The sequence below is a fragment of the Mytilus edulis genome, chromosome 14 (genome assembly GCF_963676685.1).
Source record: "Mytilus edulis chromosome 14, xbMytEdul2.2, whole genome shotgun sequence".
NCBI lineage: Eukaryota > Metazoa > Mollusca > Bivalvia > Mytilida > Mytilidae > Mytilus > Mytilus edulis.
The window spans coordinates 6,487,923-6,513,030 of NC_092357.1; the positions used below are offsets into that span (position 1 = coordinate 6,487,923).

The 25,108-nt window shown below is 31.6% G+C and overlaps 1 protein-coding gene across 1 annotated transcript; it reads left to right on the top strand.

Moving 5' to 3' along the window:
* Positions 1-12,431: 12,431 nt before the first annotated feature.
* LOC139503635 (perlucin-like protein) lies at positions 12,432-19,513 on the top strand. Its single transcript, XM_071293456.1, has 5 exons — positions 12,432-12,840; positions 14,604-14,692; positions 16,159-16,252; positions 17,171-17,380; positions 19,005-19,513. The coding sequence occupies exons 1-5, from the start codon at positions 12,540-12,542 to the stop codon at positions 19,016-19,018; spliced, it is 708 nt and encodes a 235-aa protein (XP_071149557.1). The 5' UTR covers positions 12,432-12,539; the 3' UTR covers positions 19,019-19,513.
* Positions 19,514-25,108: the final 5,595 nt, after the last annotated feature.

A 25,108-nucleotide genomic window follows, 5' to 3' on the forward strand; every position in this document is an offset into this window, starting at 1 on the left:
AATTTACAATTATAGGTTACCGTACGGCCTTCAACAATGAGCAAAGCCTATACTACCAACTCCACTGTAAAAGACCCCGAAATGATAAATGTAAAACAATTTAAACCAGAAAACAAAGGAACTTATTAATGAACAATAAGTGAACGAAAAACAAATATGTAACACATCAACAAACGAATACCAGTAAATAACAGGCTCCTGACAGTGGGCAGGTACATACATATAGAATGTGGCGGGGTTAAACATGTTAGCGGGATCCCAACCCTCTCCTTACCTTGGACAGTGATGTAACATTACAACATAAGAATGAACTATAAAAATCAATTGAAAAAGGCTTAACTCATCAGATAGATACAAATAGAAATAATACACAGAGTGGACATGGCCGGGAACTTGTATATCCCAACAACAAAAAGACACGACGCACAATTCTGAGAGTTTTGTTTTGCAGTTAATAAAACTTGTTTGCCCTGATAAATGTGTAAATCTCCATTTATGTTATAAACCGTGTATCGTTGTAAAGGAGTTATCTTTTAGATCAAGATAAAGCATCTACAGAAAAAATCTTTTTTTTTAAATCTTGAAATTTTAAGAGTCAACAGCAATCTCAGGCAAAGAGAGAGGGTTCCTGGGAATCTTTCACGAATTAAGTATAGTACTGATTCCATTTGAGAACTAAGGAAAATAAACGGCCTGACTAAATGGTGGGGGTATATCCCCCTTATGTCCGAAATATTGTTATTTGTTTGTACTTTTTATCAGATTTTTTTATCTGATATTTGACTGCCTTTCCATATAAAAATAACTCACACAACCGAAGCACATTAAACAAACGAAATATGGAAATCAATTTAAAGATAGACCTATGTTTTTCCTCATCTTCAAATAAACAAGTTGTCGACTTAATCAATTAACAAGTTGAATTCATCATGTCGACTTCTTATTACTATGTCATTACTTTTATATGAGAAAGTCGACATTGTAATGCAATTATTTCTTCATCATTCCGACAAGTTGACTCCACACGTTGATTAGATTCCAGCTTATAACACACAACATAACTAATAATTCCGACTTATTAGCAACAAAATAACTTTACAAGGGGAGTACCATATGCGCTTCCATATAAATTACTACTAGCAGTTACTGACAATGCCAGCTCCAGACCTCAATTAAACTGATTGAAAGATTATGTCGTCATCATATGCATATCAAGTACAATCCCTTCCGTTATCAGTTAAGTATTATAACATCATAAAATGTATGAGAAAAACATAACTTGTATCATGGCAACAACTTGTTTATGAATAAATGTGGTTATTGTCGATGCAAAGACCATATGAATGAATATGCAATATTAAATAACCACCTGACAACAGTATCGTAACTATATCCCTTTATTAAGTCTGTTTAAAGGTTTTGTTAGCTTTAGACGAAGGAAACGTCGAACATTTAAAAATGAATAATTAACGATAGGAAACGAAAAAATCATCTTTTTTAACGTACATTTTGGTATTGAGACTCCCGTAAATGATATAGATATCAAGATCGTGGAAAGGGCAGTGCTCAATATTAGTATCAGCTTTATTAAATGTAAGTGCAACATGATAAATTTCTTTAGTATACATACTGAAGTCGTCATTATTGAGATGCAATATCTCTTTAGAAACGGCCGAAGTCAAAACTTTTGATAAACGAAACCAAATACAAACTATCACATTTAAATATTTATGACATGACGAAAAAACTATGATCACTGCTATCTGTTAGACTATTGTTTATAAAACACCCGAAAGATATGTTCTACTGTATGTTTTGAATTTTGAATCAAAGGCGCGCTATGCGCTCTAACAAAAATGCTAAAATTATGAAAATTATAAAAATGAACGTTACACTACATGTAGAAAAGTTAATGACAAAAATGCATATTGGCAAATTCAAATTTTGTACCTTTAAACTCAAAGTAAAGAATGAGACTGAATGACGTAATGATGAACAACAGTACAAAGGCGATTACAGCTACTGTCCATTTCCGTTCTCCGTCTTGAGAAACTTCTGTTCTTGCCATTATTTGTGGAAGGATTATCTATATAAATTACATGATATTATCAATATATAATATAAAGAAGTTTCAAAACATCAGTAAACGAATGTCATGCTCAATCAAAGTATTAAGGTTACTATCATCCATTGGCATCGCTATAACAACACTCGGTTCTCAATGCTCTTCAATGTCGTAATTTATAGGTAAAAAAAAATTGTAGAAACATTCCTTGATGTAGCTTTCCCAGCATTAGAATATCATTATGGTAAACCTTTTAAAAGGTTTTGGTTGAAAAGGCTCCAATGGACAGGTATTTTACAGAAAAGGAATTGTAAAAAGAAGAAATTAATTTATTATTGCAAATTACCACATGAAATCACTCTTAATGTGGAAGTATAATTCAATTGAAGTGGATACTTTCTATGCCCAGTTTCAAATAATAGTATGAGTAAATATAATGGAAACATTCCAAATGCTGTAATAATAAAAAAAAACACATTGTCGACATTAATTCGTATTATTAGGTCTTTCCACTTTTCCGTGGAAAGACCTATTGCTTTTGTTATGATTATTATTATTTTTCTTCTTCCGCCTAAATTTTTTTCTTGCGTAGTTTTGTTGTTTCATAAGATGTCGCTTAGATATTTAAAATATGATATTGTATAGTTTATACGCTTTAAAAATTTACAACCGCGTAACAAAATACTTTACGTTGTAAGAGTTATCTCCCCAAACACTGTTTTTCTTGTGGCCACTACTCCTTCGCAACCGTAAAAGATTACGACAAAATTATTTTACCTAATTGCTCGTTACATCATCAGGATTAGGATATTCATTTGGACCGGAGCTTTACGGAGACTCCATATGAGAGTTATTCCCCCTTTTCCATTAAATTAAGTGATATGCATTTCTAAATGGTAAACCATAAGTGATAGAGACCTAGGGTCTTCAGATATGAGGTACTTGGTCCCAAAAAATGAAATTGAGGTCAAGGTCAAAGGTCAAGGTCATATTCTAAATTTTGATTTTGGCTTATTTTCACTTATTTTCAAATACTGTATGACATTTCGACAAATAATTTTTCATAAGTTGCTAGTTGGGACATGTCCTTACTTGTATATTTTGGTTGAAAGGGTGCGCAGCCAATAAATGGGAGTTTTTGCCCATCTTACATTTAGAATTACGCGTAAAGTGATATTACTCATTAACCAAACATATTAAAGACCTAGGGTCTTTTGATTTAAGGTCCTTGGTTTGTGACCTTGAAATTGAGGTCAAGGTCAGAAGTTAATATGACGTTCTAGATTTTGACCTTTGCTTTAAATTCATATAAATACATCATAAAGCCATAGAAACTTACATTTTAAGCTGATTTTTCATATTTCAATATCAAAATAGATCTTTATTAATGGAAAGACCTACAATTGTTCTCTGAACAATTGGTTTTTAATTATATTTAAATTCATAAAACAGAATTTGCTGAGTTTTAGAGTATCTTTTACATAATAGATACTTCTAAATCTTTTAAATTAATATGATGTTGATATGTTTAATGACAAATCCCAAGTAGTATTTAATATAAAAATAAACTAACAATGACCTTAATTAAATGGCAGAGATAATAAGTATTATGAGATAACAAAGTATTTGATTACACACTCATTGTTTAAACATGATATCATGACAAATCACAACATAGACATTTGCCACCTTGAATATAATTTAAATTATACATCATTGTGTGTAATGTAGTATTCATACTTCATCATGATTTTGTTGTAATTTTTATTTTCAAGTAGTCGGTTTACAAATTTAGAGTAAACTAACAAAAATAATGAACTGCGAGGGAAATTTAGTATGGAAAGTCCCTAATCAAATGGCAAAATCAAAAACTCAAACTCATCAAACGAATGGATAACAACTATCATATTCCTGACTTGGTACAGGCATTTAATATTAGATGCGAAGACTTTACTTTTCATCTGTAATACACAATTTCATTTATTAGCAGTATTAATTAGTTTGGACCACATGATCGTTTAAACAAATAAAATACAAACTGAAAAAGTAAGTTCTTATTTGTATCGTAGCTTGTCTTAGGGTTAAGATAAATCATACGTTGTAAAAATCACTCTGATTTAAACAAAACATTCTCTGAAACTGACGTTATCAAGATGATGTATGTACATTTTTGTTACGTTTTGAGGACCTGTTATTCTACAAATAAACGGCATTACCATTGAACACAACTGTACAACATTGTTTTGTTTATTAACTTCACGTACCGCTATAGAGATGATCATCTATCACTAAATTTTTAAAACTTTGGAAAGTATGTTGAACGATGCGTTCAATCGAATTTCAGATAAAGGATACAATTGATACAGTTAAGTCTGCCTCACATCTCGAAAATGCCAATGATGGTCGGTTGAAAAAAAAAACCTTTAAGATAAAAGAAATGATTTCAGCTTCCAAAATTTGAATGTTCTATTTCTATGTATTAATATTCCAACAGCGGCAGCATAAGGAGTAACCAAATCCCAGTTGATATGAAATGCATGGGCTTTTATTTCCTATTACGATTTTCTTCTAAGAGGATTGCTGCTAACAAGGAAGCTATTAAACCTAGAGTTTCACGTGGTGTAGTTTTACATGATCATCATGACGGGTGCCATATGTAGAACATGATCTGCTTAAGGACACATGATGCAGTGACAGGGAGGTAATGACGTTGCTAACGTAAATATTTATTTTCGCGACGTCAAACTGTGACATATCGGAAAAGGATAACTTGAAAACAAATTTATGGACCTGTCATTTTTAAAGTTTCATTTGTTTTGATAACTTATGAAGATTATGTATACCAATTTTCATGATTAAGGGCATACGATACAGTTACAGAGGAGGTAATGACGTTGGTAACGTAATTTGTTATTTTCGCGACGTCAAACTATGACTTACTATCGAGAAAAGATTCAGTTTTCGACTAATTTTTATCATTCAAACTTATTTAAGTTGAAAACGAGTTTATGAACCCCTCTTTTTTAAAATGCCATTTGGTTTGATTACCCAAAAAGATTATGTGTGCCAATGTTCATGAAAACGTAAATAGTGCATTTTTTTCAATTTGATAAATATACAGCAACAAATTATGTTTTTTCTACATTCATGAATATTTGATAAATATGAGTTATTTCTGAAAAAAAATGTATAAATTTTTAGGATACTTATAAAAAAAAAGAAATTACAAATTATTTATCAAAAAACAAAAGTGTGTAGGTTATAACTATTATGATGTTAGATACTGTCATAAAGTACGTGAACGTTATTTGCCCTTTGACACCGAGGAGTTTTTATTACCACTTGCCTATATATATACAAAAGCAAGAATTAAAACATAAATAAGCTAAAAAAAAAAAACACGCTTAATAACTATGAAAAGTTACGGAAATTATATTCACAGTACAAGTGTAAGGTTGAGCTGACTAAAGTAACACAAACAAACACAACAGAACATAAATCTTAAAAGATTCGCCAAAAAAAACATTAATTAGAAGAATCGAGATGGTGGATTAAAAACAAAATAATAATCTAAAAACAAAAGCACTTTCAGAAAAATTGGTCAAAAAAGACTGTTATCGTCCTTTAGGTTTCGTTCCTTAGTGTGAACATTTTTTTTTATACACTACATCTCAATTTATTTCTTGATATTTAATGCATGAAGTATTAAGTAGGGGGATGACATTCCATTTAAAAAAAAATGTGGTGCTCAATCTTTATGTTAAATAGTGATTTTGTCCAGTTAAAAAAAGTCAAAATTAAGTACGTCTAAAGATGTCAAAACTGAATTTATAACCCCCTTAACACAGAATTGTCAATATTCTTAGATAGAGCTGGCAGAAGATTCTAAGGCATATTTTAATTCTGTTTTGTGAGTGTATAGAGGCAACACTCTAACCTAAAATAACTTATTCTGACACATCATTGTCCATGTGTATAGTGATGTGCAAATATGCATTGGTATATATATATATATATATATATATATATGTATAAAAACAGATAAATTCATACTACATATATGTAAATAAATGGACACATTGAATGAAAAAAAAGTTAAATAGCAAATATTAAAACAAAAAAAAACGGTAAAAATCCGTCTCTTTGCTAAATATCAGCAATAACACATAAAAAAGAAACATTGAAAATCTACAGAAAAGGGACAACAAGGACTACTCAGATGCCAAATCAATCGACACATCCTTACTTCCAAGTTTAACGCTACAACCTATCCATCTAAACCTAGCACCGCCTTTCAGCACTCGAAGCAAGTCTGTGTGTCCATTGTACACCGGTGTATCATATTTTTAGATTAGTCTATGTTCAAATCGACATCTATATAGATAGACATCATAATTGCAACCTTTTGGTAGCTGATATGTTTTATATATGTGTTTGGTATTAGTCATACATAACAAGCTTCAGCGAGGAGGTTAAGTTCCCAATTAATGCAAAAAAAATAAAAAGCAGATAAGACAATTTTTACAATACAACGCATTAGTGAACAGATATTAATTAGTAAATTGGCAAATTCACATTGATAAAAATAATCACATGAAGGAAACACATAAGTTGTTTCGGTTATTTCAGCGACATATTTAGGAAGCATTGATTATAGAAAAGTAAACACCAGTTAATGAATAGGCTGACATCACGAAACGTATAAAATATAAGATATAACATATGTAACAAAAGAAAACAAAAACTACCCGGTGATTCCAAGTTATAACGTAAACTAAAGATTTCTGTTATTTCATTTTAAAATCGACCTATGGTGGAAGGTTGTTCAATCTACTTCGGATTTTTTTTACGTAAGCTGATGTCTTATTCATCTTTTGACATGGTAAGAATATCAAATGAATGTAAACGTCTTCCTGTAAATATTGCAAGCTTGTTCCACCTTTATGTTAATCAGATTTTGATTGCGATATAGTGTATATCAAATATTCAAGCTGTCATGTTCTTAATATATACCCGTGGTAAATTCAGAAATCATACGTTATTTTATCATATTTCAGGTATTTGATAATTAATGATAAGTAATTTTAGTTGAAAACATATGTAACTTTCCTGTCCAAAGGCACAAAACAATGTACTATACATAATACACTATATAAGAATAGCGCTGTGTTTTTTTTTACATTTAATCTCATTTAGTCGATTGGAAATTTCAAGACGGCTATAACTTACCGTAGATTTTATTCGCTTCGTTTGTGAAATTAAGTATGTCACTGTAAAAACAATGTAATGAACGGTTATAGTTTTAAACTAGTTATATCAAGTTATATAACATTTAAAATTTGACCTTCCGTTTGAATTATTTATTCTGAAAGAATGTTAATAATGTCGATATCGGCTGATGATCTAAAAAAAAAAAAAAAACAACACGTCATGAATTTCATGCCTCCGAAGCGATTTTCTTCACTTACATTCACAAGGAACACTCAAAGCCGAATATTTGAAAGCTAAGGATGTATAAGAACCAAAAAAGTTGAAGAGCTATAAATGCTTTATGAACGAAAAGACTGTAAAATTAAGCCAAATCAATATAAGCTCCTTTAAATCAACTTATTCTAAAGGTTACCAATTCAACACTGTAATTAGATGTTTGAATATTGTTTTTATTGGTATTTATTTTCAATTTTGTTATCAGTAAACTAATAACAACCTAAATGTTGTTATTGTATACACGAACACATTCATGCATCTACATTCTATTGATACCCGTATCTTGGCATTGCACTTGATCCTGTTTTTTCTGACTGTTCATGACGTATTTACACTAAATCTATTGACTATTGGATGCGTACTGATTGCTAATTTGGTCTTATATGCAGCATTTGTTTCATTATATTATTGGCTTTGAGCTCTCAAATTTGTACTACGTTTTTTTTGTTGAAAGGATATACAAGAACCCGGCCACGTTCACTCTAGTATTTGTTAGATGTAATTCTATTTGTATCCATCTGATGAGTTAGACTTTTTCAACTGATTTGTATAGTTAGTTCACATGTAGTAATGTAACACCACTGTCCCAGTTTAGAGTGAGCGTTTGGAGATCGCTAACATGTTTAACCCCGCCAAATTGTGTATGTATGTGTCTTTTTCGAGTCAGAAGCCTGTAATACAGTGGTTGTCGTTTGTTGATGTGTTACATATTTGTTTTTACTTCATTTCTTTGTACAGAAATTAGGCTTCTACCTTTCTCGTTTCTACTTTGGCTCATAGTTGAAGGTCATACGTTGACCTTGTTAAAATCGATCTTCAGTTTCTTTTTGTTTATAGATGCAGCCAATTATGATTTGAATGGTTCTCTAGTAAACATTAGGCTACGACACAAGGCATTATTTTTTTTCAATCATGGCCATCATATTTGAGCTAATAAAAATTATTAGATTACAGAAATTGACTTCTATTTTTTCCTATGAAAAAAAAACAAAAAACAATAGGACTTAAGGGGGTAGACCTCGGTTCAGGGAAATAACTCTTAAAATCATCAGTACGTTTGTGTCAACCATTTTTAAAAATATATTCTAAGCTTCTAGGTTACATAGATTATTTTCAATCTGTTTCAGGCAAATGCTTAAAATACATTGATGAACTTGACTTTTACAAACGTACTGATGATTTAAAGAGTTATCTCCCTGAACCAAGGTCTACCCCCTTAACCGTTTTAATTCAACATGAAAATGACATGAAGTGCCATTTACAAAAATCAAAATCGTGAATAATTTCGTTTTGCTCTCAGATCTATGACATACAAAGATATATATATATTTGTAGACTATTTCTTAAAATATGAAACGAAAATGAAACAAACAGCCACTATTGAATTAACCAATGAATAAAACTCCTAAACGACAGAAGTAAAGATTTTCAATATTAAACTTTTAAGATTCTCCAGAAATCAAACTTAAAGGAAACAAAAAACCGTTTTCAATCAAGACAGAATGTCAACTCGTGGATGATAAATGTAATGATAATTTTCGAACTTGACTATCATCGTGTCATCATAACTGCACATCACAACATAAAAAAATCGTTTTGTAATTGTCAAGTTATCGTATTTATATGGTTGAACGTTTTTGAATTATCAAAGACTGCTTATTACATCACTTGTATAAATGAAGCGTACCATTTTCCAACATTGGTTCTTGTAGACGAAAAGTGCGTTTTGCTCACACAGTTATAGAAAGAGGGACGAAAGATACCTAAGGGACAGTCAAACTAAAAAATTGAAAATAAACTGACAACGCCATGGCTAAAAAATGAAAAAGACAAAAAAAAAAAAAAACAATAGTACACATGACACAACACAGGCCGTGTTCACACCTAACCCCGTGTACAGTAAACATGTTTATAATTAGTTTAATGTAATGTACACTGGTTTCACATTAAATTTGTTCATATCTATATACCTTCTTTAATTACATGTACATGAGATTTGTTCACACTTTTAAACTATATGTCATTTAAATGTTCATTACGTAGAACTGAATGCAAATTTTTGAGCAACTTGCAGTAAGAGAACACGAAAAATATTCTGACTCCCAATTTGATAAAAAAATATTCTGGTCATACAAATGAAAAAAAAAAAATCTGAATTCCAGAGTTGATGTATCCCCATTCATTAAAGTGGTAAATATTGAGAGAAAAAAATATTTGATTGATAACATCGAAAAACTGAATAAAAACTTTCGCGCTTAAATAATTCTGAATCAGAAAAAAAGATATTCCCCTTTTTTGAACTTAAGTGGTTGATCCCTTATGAAAGCAACTTTGATGATTTGCAGTAGTTTAAAGATACCAAAGATTTGTCGATTACTCACACGAAAACGTACATGTATGTTGCAGCATGTGCTTACAGACGGAGAAAAGGGATTGAGATGTTAAGGATCACTACATTTCTATCATTTCTGTTTGGTTCAAATGGTATTTCTTCTGTGAGGAGTATTTAGCAAAGGGAGGGGGTAATCGTTTTCTTTTTTTCTTTTTTTAAGTGAATTTAATGGATCTGAGATACTAGACAAACAATACAATTTATCTCACACTTTGTTAGTTATGCATTTATGAGTGAATAGTTGTTCGGGTTAAGACCAGTGTCAAATATTTCCGTGTACGTCACGTCGATTCGGGAAGACAATTTCTAATGAACTATGTGTCTTCATAAGGGGATAATGAAGCTACTTAAAGTTTTTTTATAACAAATTAATATATCAAGTTTATACAAATATTTCTATAAAGAACTTTATTGATAATTGTTGTAAATATCAATTGTATTCGAAAATCGTTGTTTCCTTCAATAGACATGGTAAAATTAATGTTTTAAATACCTAGTTTTGTTTACACTTGTTACGGCCAGAAATAACCTTTAAAATTGTAGCCAACACAAGACACAAATCAATAATAAAATTTAACAATATTTATTATACAAAAGTTTACAAGAAGTATTACACAAATATTACTGTCAACTAAACTGTCAAAATATGAGTCCAATCTTTTATCTTTATCTGTATCCGGATATCTTTCTGAATCCAATCTGAATATTACGTTCACTACTACGGTCACAATCCAGTATGATGTTATTTGTAGAATAAAAATGTCAATCCAAATGCTATGAATATTAATGTCTATCGATGTCTAAGTCTAAGTGTGAATTTAACTTTAGTTTATATACATGTATATATATAGATTGCCTAACAATGTAATTTTAACACACTATTTAGTACGTAAATATAAGAATGTTTAAAATATTTACAAAATGATGAAAATAAACGCAATATTTCGCTAGACCAACTAGCTTTATCAAGCGTGCATCTATCCAGGTGAAATCGGATGTAGATGATAAGAAACTTTTGCAGCTCAACGTCTATGTTGTACTGAACTGCCTTTAAAATAAGAAAATTTTGCAGCTCAATGTCTATGACCTCTTGCATTTAGCTGCTTTGAAAATAAGAAAATTTTGCAGATCAATGTACATGTTGCACTTGGATTTAGCTACCTTAAAAATACATAATTGGTAGTTGAAGTTAGCAACGTCCATTGGCCAATATTACGGGATAAAAAGGACGAATGTTTGTTTTAAATTATTGTTTATCTTTCCTGTATCTTTTTTCGTCTTTTTCGTTAAGACCATCAGGTTCTAAAGTGTGGAGTTGGTGGATCCAAAAAATTTCTCTTCTCCTTCTCGCCGTGGTGTCCCATTCGGTGTTGACTTCTATAATTTGGAAAGTGACATTATCAAAAGGATGTTTCGTTGAACGAAGATGTCTTGTGAGAGGACAGTTTGTGTTGGTTTTGTACGATGAACGATGTTTATTGAGCCGAATATTAAATTTGTCCATTGTTTCAGTATTTTAACATTGCCATAATGCGTGGAGGTTTGGCTAGCCATAAAACCAGGTTCAACCTACCATCAGGAAACGGAAGTTGTTATCTAATACTTCGTTTCTATGAATGCATTTTTTGGTTTTTGTCGCACTTCAGTGTTCTGTTGTTTTCATCTTATAGTTGATGTGTTACCCTCAGTTTTAGTTTACTACCTTTGCCTTTATTGTGTATCATTTACAATATACAATTTATCGAGCAAGTTCTTAAAGACATTTATCGCAAACCCTTTGAAATGTCTTTCCATGCATTTCTCGTTTCTCGTTATTTTATATAGAATAGACCGTTGGTTTTCCCGTTTGAATGGTTTTACACTTGTAATTTTGGATCCCTTTATATCTTGTTGTTCGGTGTGAGCCAAGGCTCCGTATTGAATGCCGTTCCATGACCTGCAATTTTTTACTTTTATAAATTGTTATTTGGATGGAGAGTTGTTTCATTGGCACTCATATCACATCTTCCTATACCTATATAGTCCAGGTAAAAAATGGATCCTTTAAAAAGTTGTAAGAATTATCATTTTCAAGGTTATAGATAAGTTTTATTGACCATTGCCACATACGCCTCTATAAGCAAATTCTGTCTGTCGGTACGAACTAAGTAAATAATTACGATCTGAGAAACAAATGTAACCACAATAAAAACATTGATCACTTATAATTATACGCCTTTTTTCTAGATATTGTCAATTTTTCTTGTTTGCATAATGTCGAATAGTGAATACATGTGCACTTGAAATTGAAAAAAAGGAATACTTATATCAAAAGAAGCAGTTTACGTCAAAATTAAATTATTTTATCTCGTAACAATTAAAAAAACGAAGGCATGTGTCATCTTCACATGTACAGCTCTATAATTTCATGTTAGTCGATATATATAGTTTGTTCTTTATCATGTTATAGATCTGTGAATAGATTTTCTACCCGTCAAATATATCTGTCAAGATGTACCTAGGCTATTGGTGTGCCTAATTTTGGACAAACATTTGGAAAAGTGGTAGTTTGCACATACATGTAGCAAACGTTAAACCAAACTTCAACTTAGTAAAATGAAGATAACTTTGTGTGTTGTGCGCTATACTGTTATTACTCTGTTGATGAACACACTTTGTTTTGCTAATACTAATATACAAGGTTTTGTAAACACACAAGACAGAAAAATTCTACCAAGCAGTTCAACATTGAAGATAGAAACAGCTACATCACCTATGGATTGTTGTATGCTCTGCGTGCTAGGAACATGTTGCTATGCAAGTTATGACAAGAAAACTAGACAGTGTATCTTAGAAGAATCTTGTTGCCCACAAAGTGAAATTTCAGTAGATGCATTGATGATGAAGACGTTCACAGGTACAATTTTAGAATTGTAAATATTTTATACATTTCTTTAGATGATTCTCCTCCCTGATAAATTTTATTGATAATTGCTACTTTTCTCCAGATGTAAAATGATCAGTTTAATAAGCAGAGATCACACGACATTGATAGAAATATAATTTAAGCATTGATTTTTGGTCGTTTTACACACGTAAAGAGAACATGTAACAATATGTCTACCATAAACTGAACAATCACTAGTTCCGTGAACTTTTTTGCAGTTTTAGTGAAGTTAAAGACAATGTATCAGAAAGGAAATCAAATGATATAAAAAAAAAAGAAAAACAAGAGAAGGAAAAAGTACAAAAGATTATGACTGAAAGTTTCCCAGACAAAACCATATAAACCATTATTGTCGACGTTTGTTTTTAAAACGAATTGAGAATGAGGTTTTTAGCCTTATTAATGTAACTTATCTAATTTTCATGTTTTATGACCCCTCTCCTTTTTCTTACGCTGTGTTATGTATTGTATATGTAAATATGCTTATCAACGTTCATTTGTGAATTGATATATGTTTGTATAGTTCGTCCATTTGTGATGTTTATCGAAATTATTGAAATATAGATTCCACAACTGAAACAAGTGTATAACGATATTATTTACTCGAGACAGTTAAATTTTAATATTTAAAGCGCGAGGCTTGCCGAGCGTTTTGAATATTTAAGATTTAACTGTTGAGAGTGGAGAAATATCGTGATATTGTCAAGAAAGCTGTGCGTGCGAAACTTATTTATTAAGTGTTGTTTTCATTTAACTTGGATTTTCCCTTTATCATTTCTTTATCGTTCTTTAATAGAGGACGCGGTGTGTCAGTGTAAGGTCACAAAGTCCGAATGGGATAACTATTTTACAACCGAGCTGTTTTAGATTAGACTAAAAACTATTTACAATTCATTAAATCTAGTTTAGAACGCCACACAACCATTATAATATACTTTATATATTACTATATGATGTATACCCTTTATGACCCCCTAACACGATGAGTAGATATCAAACAATGTCAACTCGCCCCACTGGCCAACCGGCCCACACTATATCGCCTCTTTATGAAAAAATCCCACTTTTGAAACCGACTTGCCCAACTTTAAAAAAGTGTAAAATCAAATTGAACAATCAGTCTGACAACTCATTTATTTAACGAAAAGGGTTTAAACCCCACTGAGTAAAGGTCTGCCAACTCACCCCAGTTATAAAAATATCTTGCTTCCTTTATGTATGTTAAATTTCTGATAGTTCGTATCCAGTCGTCCTGGTGAAGTGGTATGTTTCTTAGCTTGATATGCTAAAGGTCTTGAGTTCGAATCCTTGCATATACACTGGATTTTTTCTACGTGAATTTTGATAGATAGTCTTTTCCGTATAATTAATTATAAGTTTTATACTGGATTTGACATTCTCGCCAAAATGCTACAGAACAAAGGAAAGCATGCATAACAAAGAAACTTAAACTGGGCTGATCTGGTAGGGGTGATACGGCTCAGATCACCCCTGTTAGAACAGAGGAGCTGGGATGTAATCAAAGGTATGTTTATATAATTATTGATGTGTTTTCATATACATGTAGCGGTACGTAATTAGTCATAACATGCCGTAACGTCTTAGTAAATTTACAATACATTTAGCTTGTAGAACTCAAATCATTATAATTTTACTATTAGAATCTATGTAAATATTTACAGAACGTTTTGCTTGATATTGGTTTTCTTTAAGAATTGATGCAAAATTTGTAGGTTCATTACAATGCCAAAACGGATGGTTTAAGAAAGGAAACAACTGCTACTTCTTCAGTAATGACGAAAGAAATTGGAACGATGCTAAGGTTTGTACTCCTTCATTTGTAAAAAAACAATAGGGAATATCAAAGGTCGCTCTCATATATTTTATAAGTGAAACACAATTCTCAAGATAAGTGAATCTGAAAGTCATGACAACATGAACGAATATTGAAAAAAATATGTTGAAAACCCGTTTTCTTAAGTAGAATTAAGATTACTACTTTAACTTGGTCCAAACCTATCTAAATATGTTTTTGAAATTGCTTAATTATGTCTTCTTTGTCTTATACGTCATAATACTAGTGTGTTTAAATGCGGGAACAGCACATAATTGGTTTCAACAAGAGCGCCTCGATCCAAAAAAAAGTCGTTTCATTGGGGGTCTGCATATATACTGATAATAAGTCGGCTTTTTTTTACGCCGACGTTTTACCCCTTACTATTGCTCATCATAACACATTCATCATCAAGGGCAAACTAGTCGTAAAATCAGTATAAACTCAAATACCATCAATTTTTGTTTTAATTATAAGAATTCAACTTATAATTGTATTGAGTTGTGAAAGTGTTGGTTATGCGCACGTTTTCAATATGAAGGGGCTTCTTCGCTTCATACAACATGTACTTCGGTCAATGGGCAGTTGTTATCTTATAGTTTTTTTTCTGAGTGTGTCGTATTGTCGTTTGAGTTTTATGTTGCACTTCAGTGTTTCTGTTGTTTCGTTGTTTTCTTCTTATAGTTGATGTACTTCCCTCGGTTGTAGTTTGTAACCGGAATTTATTTTCTCTCAATCGATTTATGACTTTCGAACAGCGGTATACTACTGCAGCCGTTATTTTACATCCCTATAAATAAAATTGAGAATGGAAATGGGGAATGTGTCAAAGAGACAACAACCTGACCAAATAAAAAACAACAGCAGAGGGTCACCAACAGGTCCTCAATGTAGCGAGAAATTCCCGCACCCGGAGGCGTCCTTCAGCTGGCCCCTAAACAAATATATACTAGTCCAGTGATAATGAACGCCATACTAATTTCCAAAATGAACACAAGAAACTAAAATTAAAATAATACAAGACTAACAAAGGCCAGAGGCTCCTGACTTGGGACAGGCGCAAAAATGCGGCGGGGTTAAACATGTTTGTGAGATCTCAACCCTCCCCCTATACCTCTAACCAATGTAGAAAAGTAAACGCATAACAATACACACATTAAAATTCAGTTCAAGTGAAGTCCGAGTCTGATGATATAAGATGTAAAATATAAAAAAAAAATAAAACAAATAGTAAGAGTCTTGAATAATCTCCTTTCCTTGAGGTGTATGCATTAAATGCTTTCAGAAAAATGAAAACTGAAAAAAAAACCGAATAGATATTCTTGTGCAATTCATTATCAAATTTTGTTATAATTTGTACACAAATCTTGACTATTGAAACTTAATAAATCTAAAAGACAAAAAACGGAAACCAGCATTGTGATACCATGCTATATAATATCCATTCATTTTAGTCTATTTGCGAAAGTTACGGCAGTATGCTTGTAGAAGTAATATCAAGTTGTGAATTGAACTTTTTAAAGACTATGGCAACTGGATATGTTACATGTATGTATATATAATTGTATTTTAACTAATAACATATTTTTTTTTAGAGTTACGGAATGTTATAAAAGCCTCAGTTTTTTTTAAAAATTAAAAGTTTTGTCAGATAATTTATAAAAGAGGGACGAAAGATACCAAAGGGACAGTCAAACTCATAAATCCAAAGCAAACTGACAACGCCATGGCTAAAAATGAAAAAGACAAACAGAAAAACAATAGTACACATGACACAACATAGAAAACTAAAGAATAAACAACACGAACCCCACCAGAAACTAGGGGTGATCTCAGGTGCTCTGGAAGGGTAAGCATGCACATAGTAATGATAACTCAAATCAACACAGAAATACTTACTACTGAGCTGGTGATATCCTCGGGGAAGTGATGTCCATACTAACTACTGGTCTGGTGATACCCTCGAGGAAGTGATGTCCATACTTACTACTGGGCTGGTGATACCCTAGGGGAAGTGATGTCCATTCTTACTCGTTATAAAACCTATAATTTCATTCAAAATCTTATTTTTCAACAAAAGGAAGTGACACGAAAATGTTGTCTGCAGACACAAGTAAAAGACAATTTACAAATACGTTACAAATCATTATAATTCAGTTTTTTTTATCAAACTTTTACTAACTGCAAAACTATGTTCATATAGATTAATTCATATATATCTATTTTTTCATATTTTTGCAATTTTAGGTTTCCTCATATACTTTGGAAAATTTGGAACACTTTGAAAAATTGTTTATCTATAATAGTTATCAAAGGTTCTAGGATTATAATTTAATACGGCAGACGCGTGTTTCGTCTACATAACACTCACCAGTGACGCCCAGATCAAAACACTCAGCATCTATAAGCCATGAACGCCATATTTATTTTGGAACTTTTTATTTACATATAGTTTATCATTTATAGCCTTCTGGATAGGCGGCACAGACATAGAAAAACAGGGCGATTGGGTATGGTCCACTAGTCAGACTGATATCACCTTTACTGACTGGCATCCCGGAAAACCAAACAATAAGGAGGGAAATAATGAACATTGCATTTACATGAAATTGGCAGATGACCTTGAATGGAATGATAGCCGTTGTTCAAACATAAAACGTTTTATCTGTGAAAAAAGTAAGCTTTGTTTTTCATCTGTAGTCGATTTAAGAAACAGAGTGTGTATATATTAACGAGTCTAAATAGAAAACTACGTTAAAACCTATGATTGCGTTTGATAAAAACCGCTATTTTTATACGTGTGCATGTAAAACAAATTTCGTTGTAGAAGGGTATAAAAACAGCACAAACAACATTTTCCAAAAGACCAAAAAAGTGAAAAAGTATATTTAAACAAAACGCATTTGACTAACAAGTCGAACAACTGATGTTCTTAAACCCTGCTGACTGCCATTGGCGATTGCCAAATAAAATTGATCACAAGATGTAACAAAATGGATCTTAATATAAATTAAATACTTAACAGAATTTTTTTTTTAACTTGTGGCCACGATGTTATGCCACAAACATACGGTGTCAATATTTTTTTAGTACACCAGATCCGGATTTCGACAATAAATGTCTCTTCAGTGATATTAGGGATCGAAACGGTATTTGGAAGGCCATATACAAAGTACCGTCATTTTTATAAAAGTACCCTCATTGTTAGATACTCTTGAATTTTAAGAGTCAATATAGGCGAACGGTTAATATAAACCAGAGGGAAAATATGATACAAGCCCAAACGAAAAAATATAAACGAGTCTAAATTGAAAACTAAGTTCAAACCTATGATTGCGTTGGATAAAAACCGCAAGTTTTATACGTGTGCATGTAAAGCAAATTTCGTTGTAGAAGAGTGTAAAAACAGCACAAACAACATTTTCCAAAAGACCAAAAAAGTGAAAAAGTATATTTAAACAAAACGCATTTGACTAACAGGTCGAGCAACTGATGTTCTTTAACCCTGCTGACTGCCATTGGCGATTGCCAAATAAAATTGATCACAAGATGTAACAAAATGGATCTTAATATAAATTTAATACTAAACAGAAAAAAATTAACTTGTGGCCTATATATATATAGATTAAAACATTTTTTTACCATGACAAAATGATTATCGCCAAAACTACGTTTTTTTTAAATTTGAGAATGAACATTTTCTGTCTGAGAAGCATTTGCCTTTTTCTTTTGTGATGTCACTCATTATAATTCATTTTTGATAACACCTGTTGTACATGTGGCTCATGTTGTATAATATCTATAACATTATATTTATAAGATTTTAAAAATCTTTGTCTGTCATTCTTGTCGTTAGTATTTTCGCATATTATTTCAGTTGCATAATGGCTAGCTATTAATCCATCATTTTGTTCATTACAATACGCCTATACCAAGTCAGGAATAATGCAGTTGTTGTCCATTCGTTTAATGTGTGTGAGCTTTCGCTTTTGCCATGTGATTAAGAATTTTCAATTTTTTTTTAGATGTTACGTTTTGCATTGACATCATCATGATCATGCTTCATTTGTTTATTCTATTCTTTGTTAGGCGTTGTTCTTTTATTAGACGTCTTACGGGTAAAATGACAGGCACACGTGTGTTATGGTGGTTATATGTACCTGTAGTCATTAGTATACACCTTGATTGCTATATTTTTCGTGCTCATAGTATTACATCATGTACATGTTTGTTAACTTAATCATTCTTTAAATCAGATATATTCCTAGTAATTATTGTGCATTGACATTTTTTCTTACAGACTTATTTAATTGAGTGGAAAACATACAGACAGAAGAGGCAAAGATGACTTTTTTAAAAAAGACAATGCTTTTAGTGAACCAATTGTTGTATAATGAAAATGTATAAACCAAATTCATGTATTTGATTTCGATGCTATATTGGTTATTCTCATCAAGTTTTGTCTAATGCTTAGTCCGTTGCTGTGTGTGTTACATTTTAATGTTGTGTCGTTGTTCCCCTCTAATATTTAATGCGTTTCCCTCAGTTTTAGTTTGTTACCCCGATTTTGTTTTTGTCCATAGATTTATGAGTTTTGAACAGCGGTATACTACTGTTGCCTTTATTTATCCGCAGAGTGTTCAAATGTTACTGAAATTACGTGATTACTTGATATAATATTGTACTTAATTCAATGTACTTTTAAACTTTTCTTTTTATTTACGAGCTATGTTTATTTATTGATAGATGTTTTATAGCAATAACACCAGGTTCAACCCATCATTTGTTTTAAAATGGCTTATATCAAGTCAGGAGTATGAACCTTTTTTTTTTATATCAAATAGGCCGTTCCTATGTATATTGATGTTTTGTTTTTGCTGCAAACTAGTTTTTTGTTGTCCCGTTTTTCCTCCTATAGTTGATGTATTTCCATCGGTTTAGTTTGTAACCCGGATTTGTTTCCTCTTATCGATATACGTCTTTTGAACAGTAGTACAATACTGTTGTACTAAATTAGAGATTTTCTAAGCTCGTTCACTATTACTGCAGCCAATTTAAATACCAAGTACATGTGCTACCTGTTGCCATCATACCTGGTATTTTAAACGCTTTGTTGTGTAACTCTGAAATGCTGATAAATACAGACGAGGTCGTGAAAATGAGATTAGCATATGTTTGATTTTGCTATTTGATGTGGTTGAAATTTTCATTAGAGTTCAGTTTACTTGTGTTTTTTACTTTCTTTTAAACAACCAACCACCTCATCCAGTCACACAAAAATACCAGGTATGTACTAAGATAAGCAACACCACGGGTGATCACCACCAGTTTGTTTCGTGGAGTTCGTATTACTTAGTCTTCTATTATGTTTTGTGTACTATCGTTTTCTTTTTTCTGACTTTTTCAACCTTGGCGTTGTCTTTTCTTTTTGATAAGTATGAATTTCCCTATGGTATCTGTCGCTCCTTTTTAGAAAAAGAATTATAGATTTAATGCGACAGAACTGCTTTCTTGCTATACCTTTCTCATTGACGACCAATGCCATGAACATTTAAGGCAGGAATATACATTATATTCTATATTAACTCTATATATTGTACTTGTTATATATAATGTTAATAAAAGTAGTATTGGTTGCTTGAATTATTTATCCAAAAATGTCCAAAGTGCAAAGTATAGTTTGTACAATAAAGCGTCGAAAATTTGTTTAAAATTTTGGGTGCACTAAATCCAGGAGAACTTCTTTCAAAGATAATACCAAACTGTTTAACATTGATAACAAATTGTCTATATTGAATTACGGCCTGTTTCATTCCTTGTCACATAGACAATAACTATCAAAACCAAGTAGTAAAAAAAAACTAATAGAACCGAAAGACATTTACATCAACAGTTACAAAAAAAAAAAAAAAAAAAAAAAAACAATACGGACTCTACTAAATACCGGGAGTGAAATCAGGTGCTCCGAAAGGGTAAGCATTTCCTGCACTGCATACGGCACCCGTCGTGTTATTTCTTTGTTCATTTCGGTAATGATGGATGGTTATTATGACTGAGGAAGAATATCAGATCTGACACACTTTTGTCATAATGGCCAATCAGCTCATGATGACGACCGTAACATTCCTTGAGTGATGACCTCAATTTGATTGATTCATAGTCCTGTCTAAGCAACTTTTGAGAAAGCAGTATTCCTCGTGTAAAAAAATCAACGTACTATGAGCTAGCTCTAGAGTAACTTATCAACTGAGACACATATACTCCGCATGCTGGTGCCACTGGGATGTTGCATTATTTATTCCGTATTTGCACAATAAAGTCAATAATATATAAGTATTGGCCTACGACGTTGAATAGTTCCAAACAGATAAATATTATGATAATTTTTCATGATATGTTGGTAAAAAGATACCTTTAAAAACTGAATACAACATTGAAGACACAATGCATGCCTTCAATAATGTTTTGATAAGGAAAACAAAATGATCGATTTTTTTTCTACAGATAAATATCATAATTATTTTTTTATGCTATATTGGTAAAAAAAGGATACCTTTAAAGAATAAATACTACTTCAATGACGCTATGAATGCGTTGTAATTAGCTCTGTGATTTTTTTCTACATACTACATAATGTTTATTTGATCATTTCTATTAGATTCTTTGTTTACAAAAATTTACACTTTCTGAAAAACAAAGCAACATATGAAAGACAAACAGAGTATCTAAAACTAGGCTTATCTCAGATACACATATATTAGCTTTGAAACCTAAAACATTGTTATCTTTTGACCACGTTTATCAATAAAAACAACGGAAAGGTGATGAATTGAAACCCCATTGAATGATCAGTGAGTTCATGGACCATTTGCAATTCAATTACATTTAAACGACTTACCATTCTGTCTTTTTTGTTAAAATATTAACGTTTGCATCAATTGTGTATACAGTACACATTTAGCATTGTCAAGAACACTATTCTTGTCCATGTATTGATACTAACAAAAATAATAGACCGACAATTTAGCTTCAAAAGGGGTTATATCTTTTTCCAAAAAAATATTCTTATCCCCAATATTATAAAAATCAATACATTGAGGTCAAACAGATGACACAAAAATGTTCTGATTCCTGATTTTCCCAATACCGTATATAAATAAAGGCAACAGTAGTATACAACTGTTCGAAACTCATAAATCGATAGAGAAAAACACAAATCCGGGTTACAAACTTAAACTGAAGGAAACACATCAAATATAAGACAGAAAATAATAACAACGTCCAACAAAAACTCAACATTAAAATGTAACACACACAGAATCAAACTATAATATATCAATATCCATTTCCCTGACGTCGTACAGGACATTTAAAAAAAACAAATGGTGGGTTGAACCTGGTTTTATGGCATGCCAAACCTCACCAGTTTATGGCAATGTTAAATATAACATTAGAATGACAACATTACATGGAAAGACTACATTACAAATAAATGGGTGAATATTTAGGACAGGGAAATACACAAATAATAGATAACAAAAGGTACCAGGTTTAAAATTGCAAACGCAAGACGTGGGTTTCGTCCACACAAGACTAACCAGTGACGTTCGGATAAAAAAATTTCAAGAGACAAAACAAGTTCAAAGTTGAAGACCACGGGGGTCGAAAAGTTTCAAAAAGTTGTGTTCAATACGGCTAGTGTGTTTTGCCTGAGATAAGAACATCCTTATTATTTAGAATAATTCATACCTTTACAAACATTTTAAAAGTGGTTATCTCGGAAGAAATATTTGTGTCACCAATTTTGGACGGTTAGCTGCAAATTAATGATATCTAGACACGTGTTTAATACTGACCAACACTATTAGAGACATATATAGAATCATATATATGCCGATACATATCTCATAACAAGACAAAATCCACTTTTCAATAACTTTACGTTCACTAATGAAATAGGAAATCTATGATTTTTATAAATTCGTTTTGATATATAATTCATATATATTGAGTTCGTATATTTGGGATCACACGTAAGTTTTTTTTTTTTTAATTATTTCTTAGAGATAATGTGTGGAATGGCCTGTTTATTTTAAATGTATTCTACCCATGCTGTTTCCGTTTCTCCCCAAATAAAAACTAAACATAAGCTTGCTCTAAGGCATTTTTATTCAATACTTACTTGCGCTGTTATATTTAAAAAAAAATCTAAAATGTGAACACATATCTTTGACTTAACATGGTACTTTTATAAACTTCAATTTTTTAAGAAGAAAAAATAACTGAAAGGAAGCAAACTACATTTACTGAATTATGACCATTTATGTGTCTAATCTGTTTGCTACCTCTTCTTAATGCAAAATGATCTACTTCTTTCTTGAAACGTCGAACAAGACAGATACAAAACAAACGTAACAAAAAAAAAAAAACAAAAAAAAAAAAACAAAAAAAAAAAAACAAAAAAAAAACAGGCCGATTACAAACTACCGTTGGTTGAAAAATGTTTTGTGGAATGACAAACCTCCCACTTTAATTGCAATGTTAATAATAACATAGAAATGACAACATTACATGACAATTAAAATATTATAGAAAAGAAAGAAAGGTGCTTGAAAGTTCACCAGCAATTTACCAAAAGAAAGAATGAAGATACACAATTTATCGCGCAAATTCGTAAATATATTTAACGTGCAAAAATTCTGAATTCAATGGATCTCCCTTTAAAATGCATTTCCATGGATAATTAAGGTGACAACTTGGATACTTACAAAAAGTTAGAAGAAATACTCGTTCATAGGATATGAATAAAAAATAAAATCACAAAAATACTGAACTCAGAAGAAAGTTCAAAACGGAACATTCCTAATCAAATGGCAAAATCAAAAGGTAAAACGCATCAAACGAATAGATAATAACTGTCATACTAGTATTCCTGAAGTGGTGCAGGCATTTTCCCATGTAGAAAAAGGTGGATTGAATCTGTGTTTTTTAGTTTCATTTACACTGCAACATTCGCTTCCATAAGCACTGTTTTTCTGTCCGTGCCACATAAGTAAACGGAGGCGGCAAAGTACAACAAGTGGAAGGTACCGAAGTTAAAGGCAGCATTGGTTGTAAGGGGAGCTGTGATAACAGGAAGAAAAGCAGACCTGATTGATAGGCATTTTTTCAATGTGAAATAAGATCAACAGTATAAAACAGCCGTCAATAGAAAATGTTTCTGACCATGAAACTGAGACTGTGTCACTTGCAATTTTCCGTTCTAGAAATATATTTCAAATGGCATCACAATTTTTAAAAAGTATATGGTGGTATCATTACTGGACCGATTTTGTTTGCTCATTGGTGAGAGTCATTGTTTTAAAGCATTACATTATTTTGATGACTTAAACGCAAGACTTTTTTGCTGACCATTTCATTTGACATTTAATAATTTCAAGACGGAGTGTTTATGTTAACAGAATATCGAAAGTTTTTTTTTAAACAACTGAACTGACAAAACCATATCATAAAAAAATAAAGATAAACAAATATACATTGCCACTGACATTGGTGTGTAAAAAAATAAGCTTTTATCATAACAATAACCGTTAGAAAAAATGTTATTAGGTTCTAATGTATATCTGTTAACACTGAAAACATTCTAAAATATCTTTTCCACAGATTAATTGCATACGACAAAAATAGAAATTTCAAACAGCCAGCCATTGAAATCCCTGACCACACTGATATTTCATGGCCTAAGTGTGGCTATAAGCAACTCATTCCAGACCATAGACTGGTTTTTTCCAAACTCACCAGAGAACAGATCGATGGGTACTTTTTATACAGATTAGCTGGTATGTAGTCAATTTATATGTTCTTGTTCACATCTTTAGGTCATTGTAGGAAAACAGAGTTGGTGTATGTCGGTTCGATTCCAACCCTAGGCATTAATTGATATTAGCTGGTGCAAAGCGGGCAGATTAGCTTAGTGGCCCCACATCCACTCTGTTGTCCTTATCTAAAAATTGGATCAATCATTGCCAAGTCTTGCTGTCTGTCATCATTTTTTCGAAGTTCAGACAAAATCTTATATTTTGATGAAAATATATATTGTCATTTATACTACAGTGGCATTGAAAAAGGTCCATTGTTGTACAGCTATGGGTTAAGGTTATTCAGAAAGGTCTTCAGAAAATAAAGACAATACATTTTTTTTTCTAAAGTCTCATACAATAATAAGTTTAAATAACCCCTACATGTATATTCCTCAGCAGTTACTGTAGTCTGTACCTCTTCAATACAACCGTGCACTTTGTAATTTCTCTATATTCTCTTTCTATATCTCTGCACAGTACTATAGGGAGATTGGCATATATAGAAATATGCGTCCTTACAGTTTCTATGTCAAAAGTGGACATT

Coding starts and splice junctions, on each gene's coding strand:
- LOC139503635 (XM_071293456.1), top strand. CDS start 12,540: ATGAAGATAACTTTGTGTGTTGTGCGCTATACTGTTATTACTCTGTTG. Junction 12,841..14,603: donor GATGATGAAGACGTTCACAG/GTACAATTTTAG, acceptor CAAAATTTGTAG/GTTCATTACAATGCCAAAAC. Junction 14,693..16,158: donor GAAATTGGAACGATGCTAAG/GTTTGTACTCCT, acceptor CATTCATTTTAG/TCTATTTGCGAAAGTTACGG.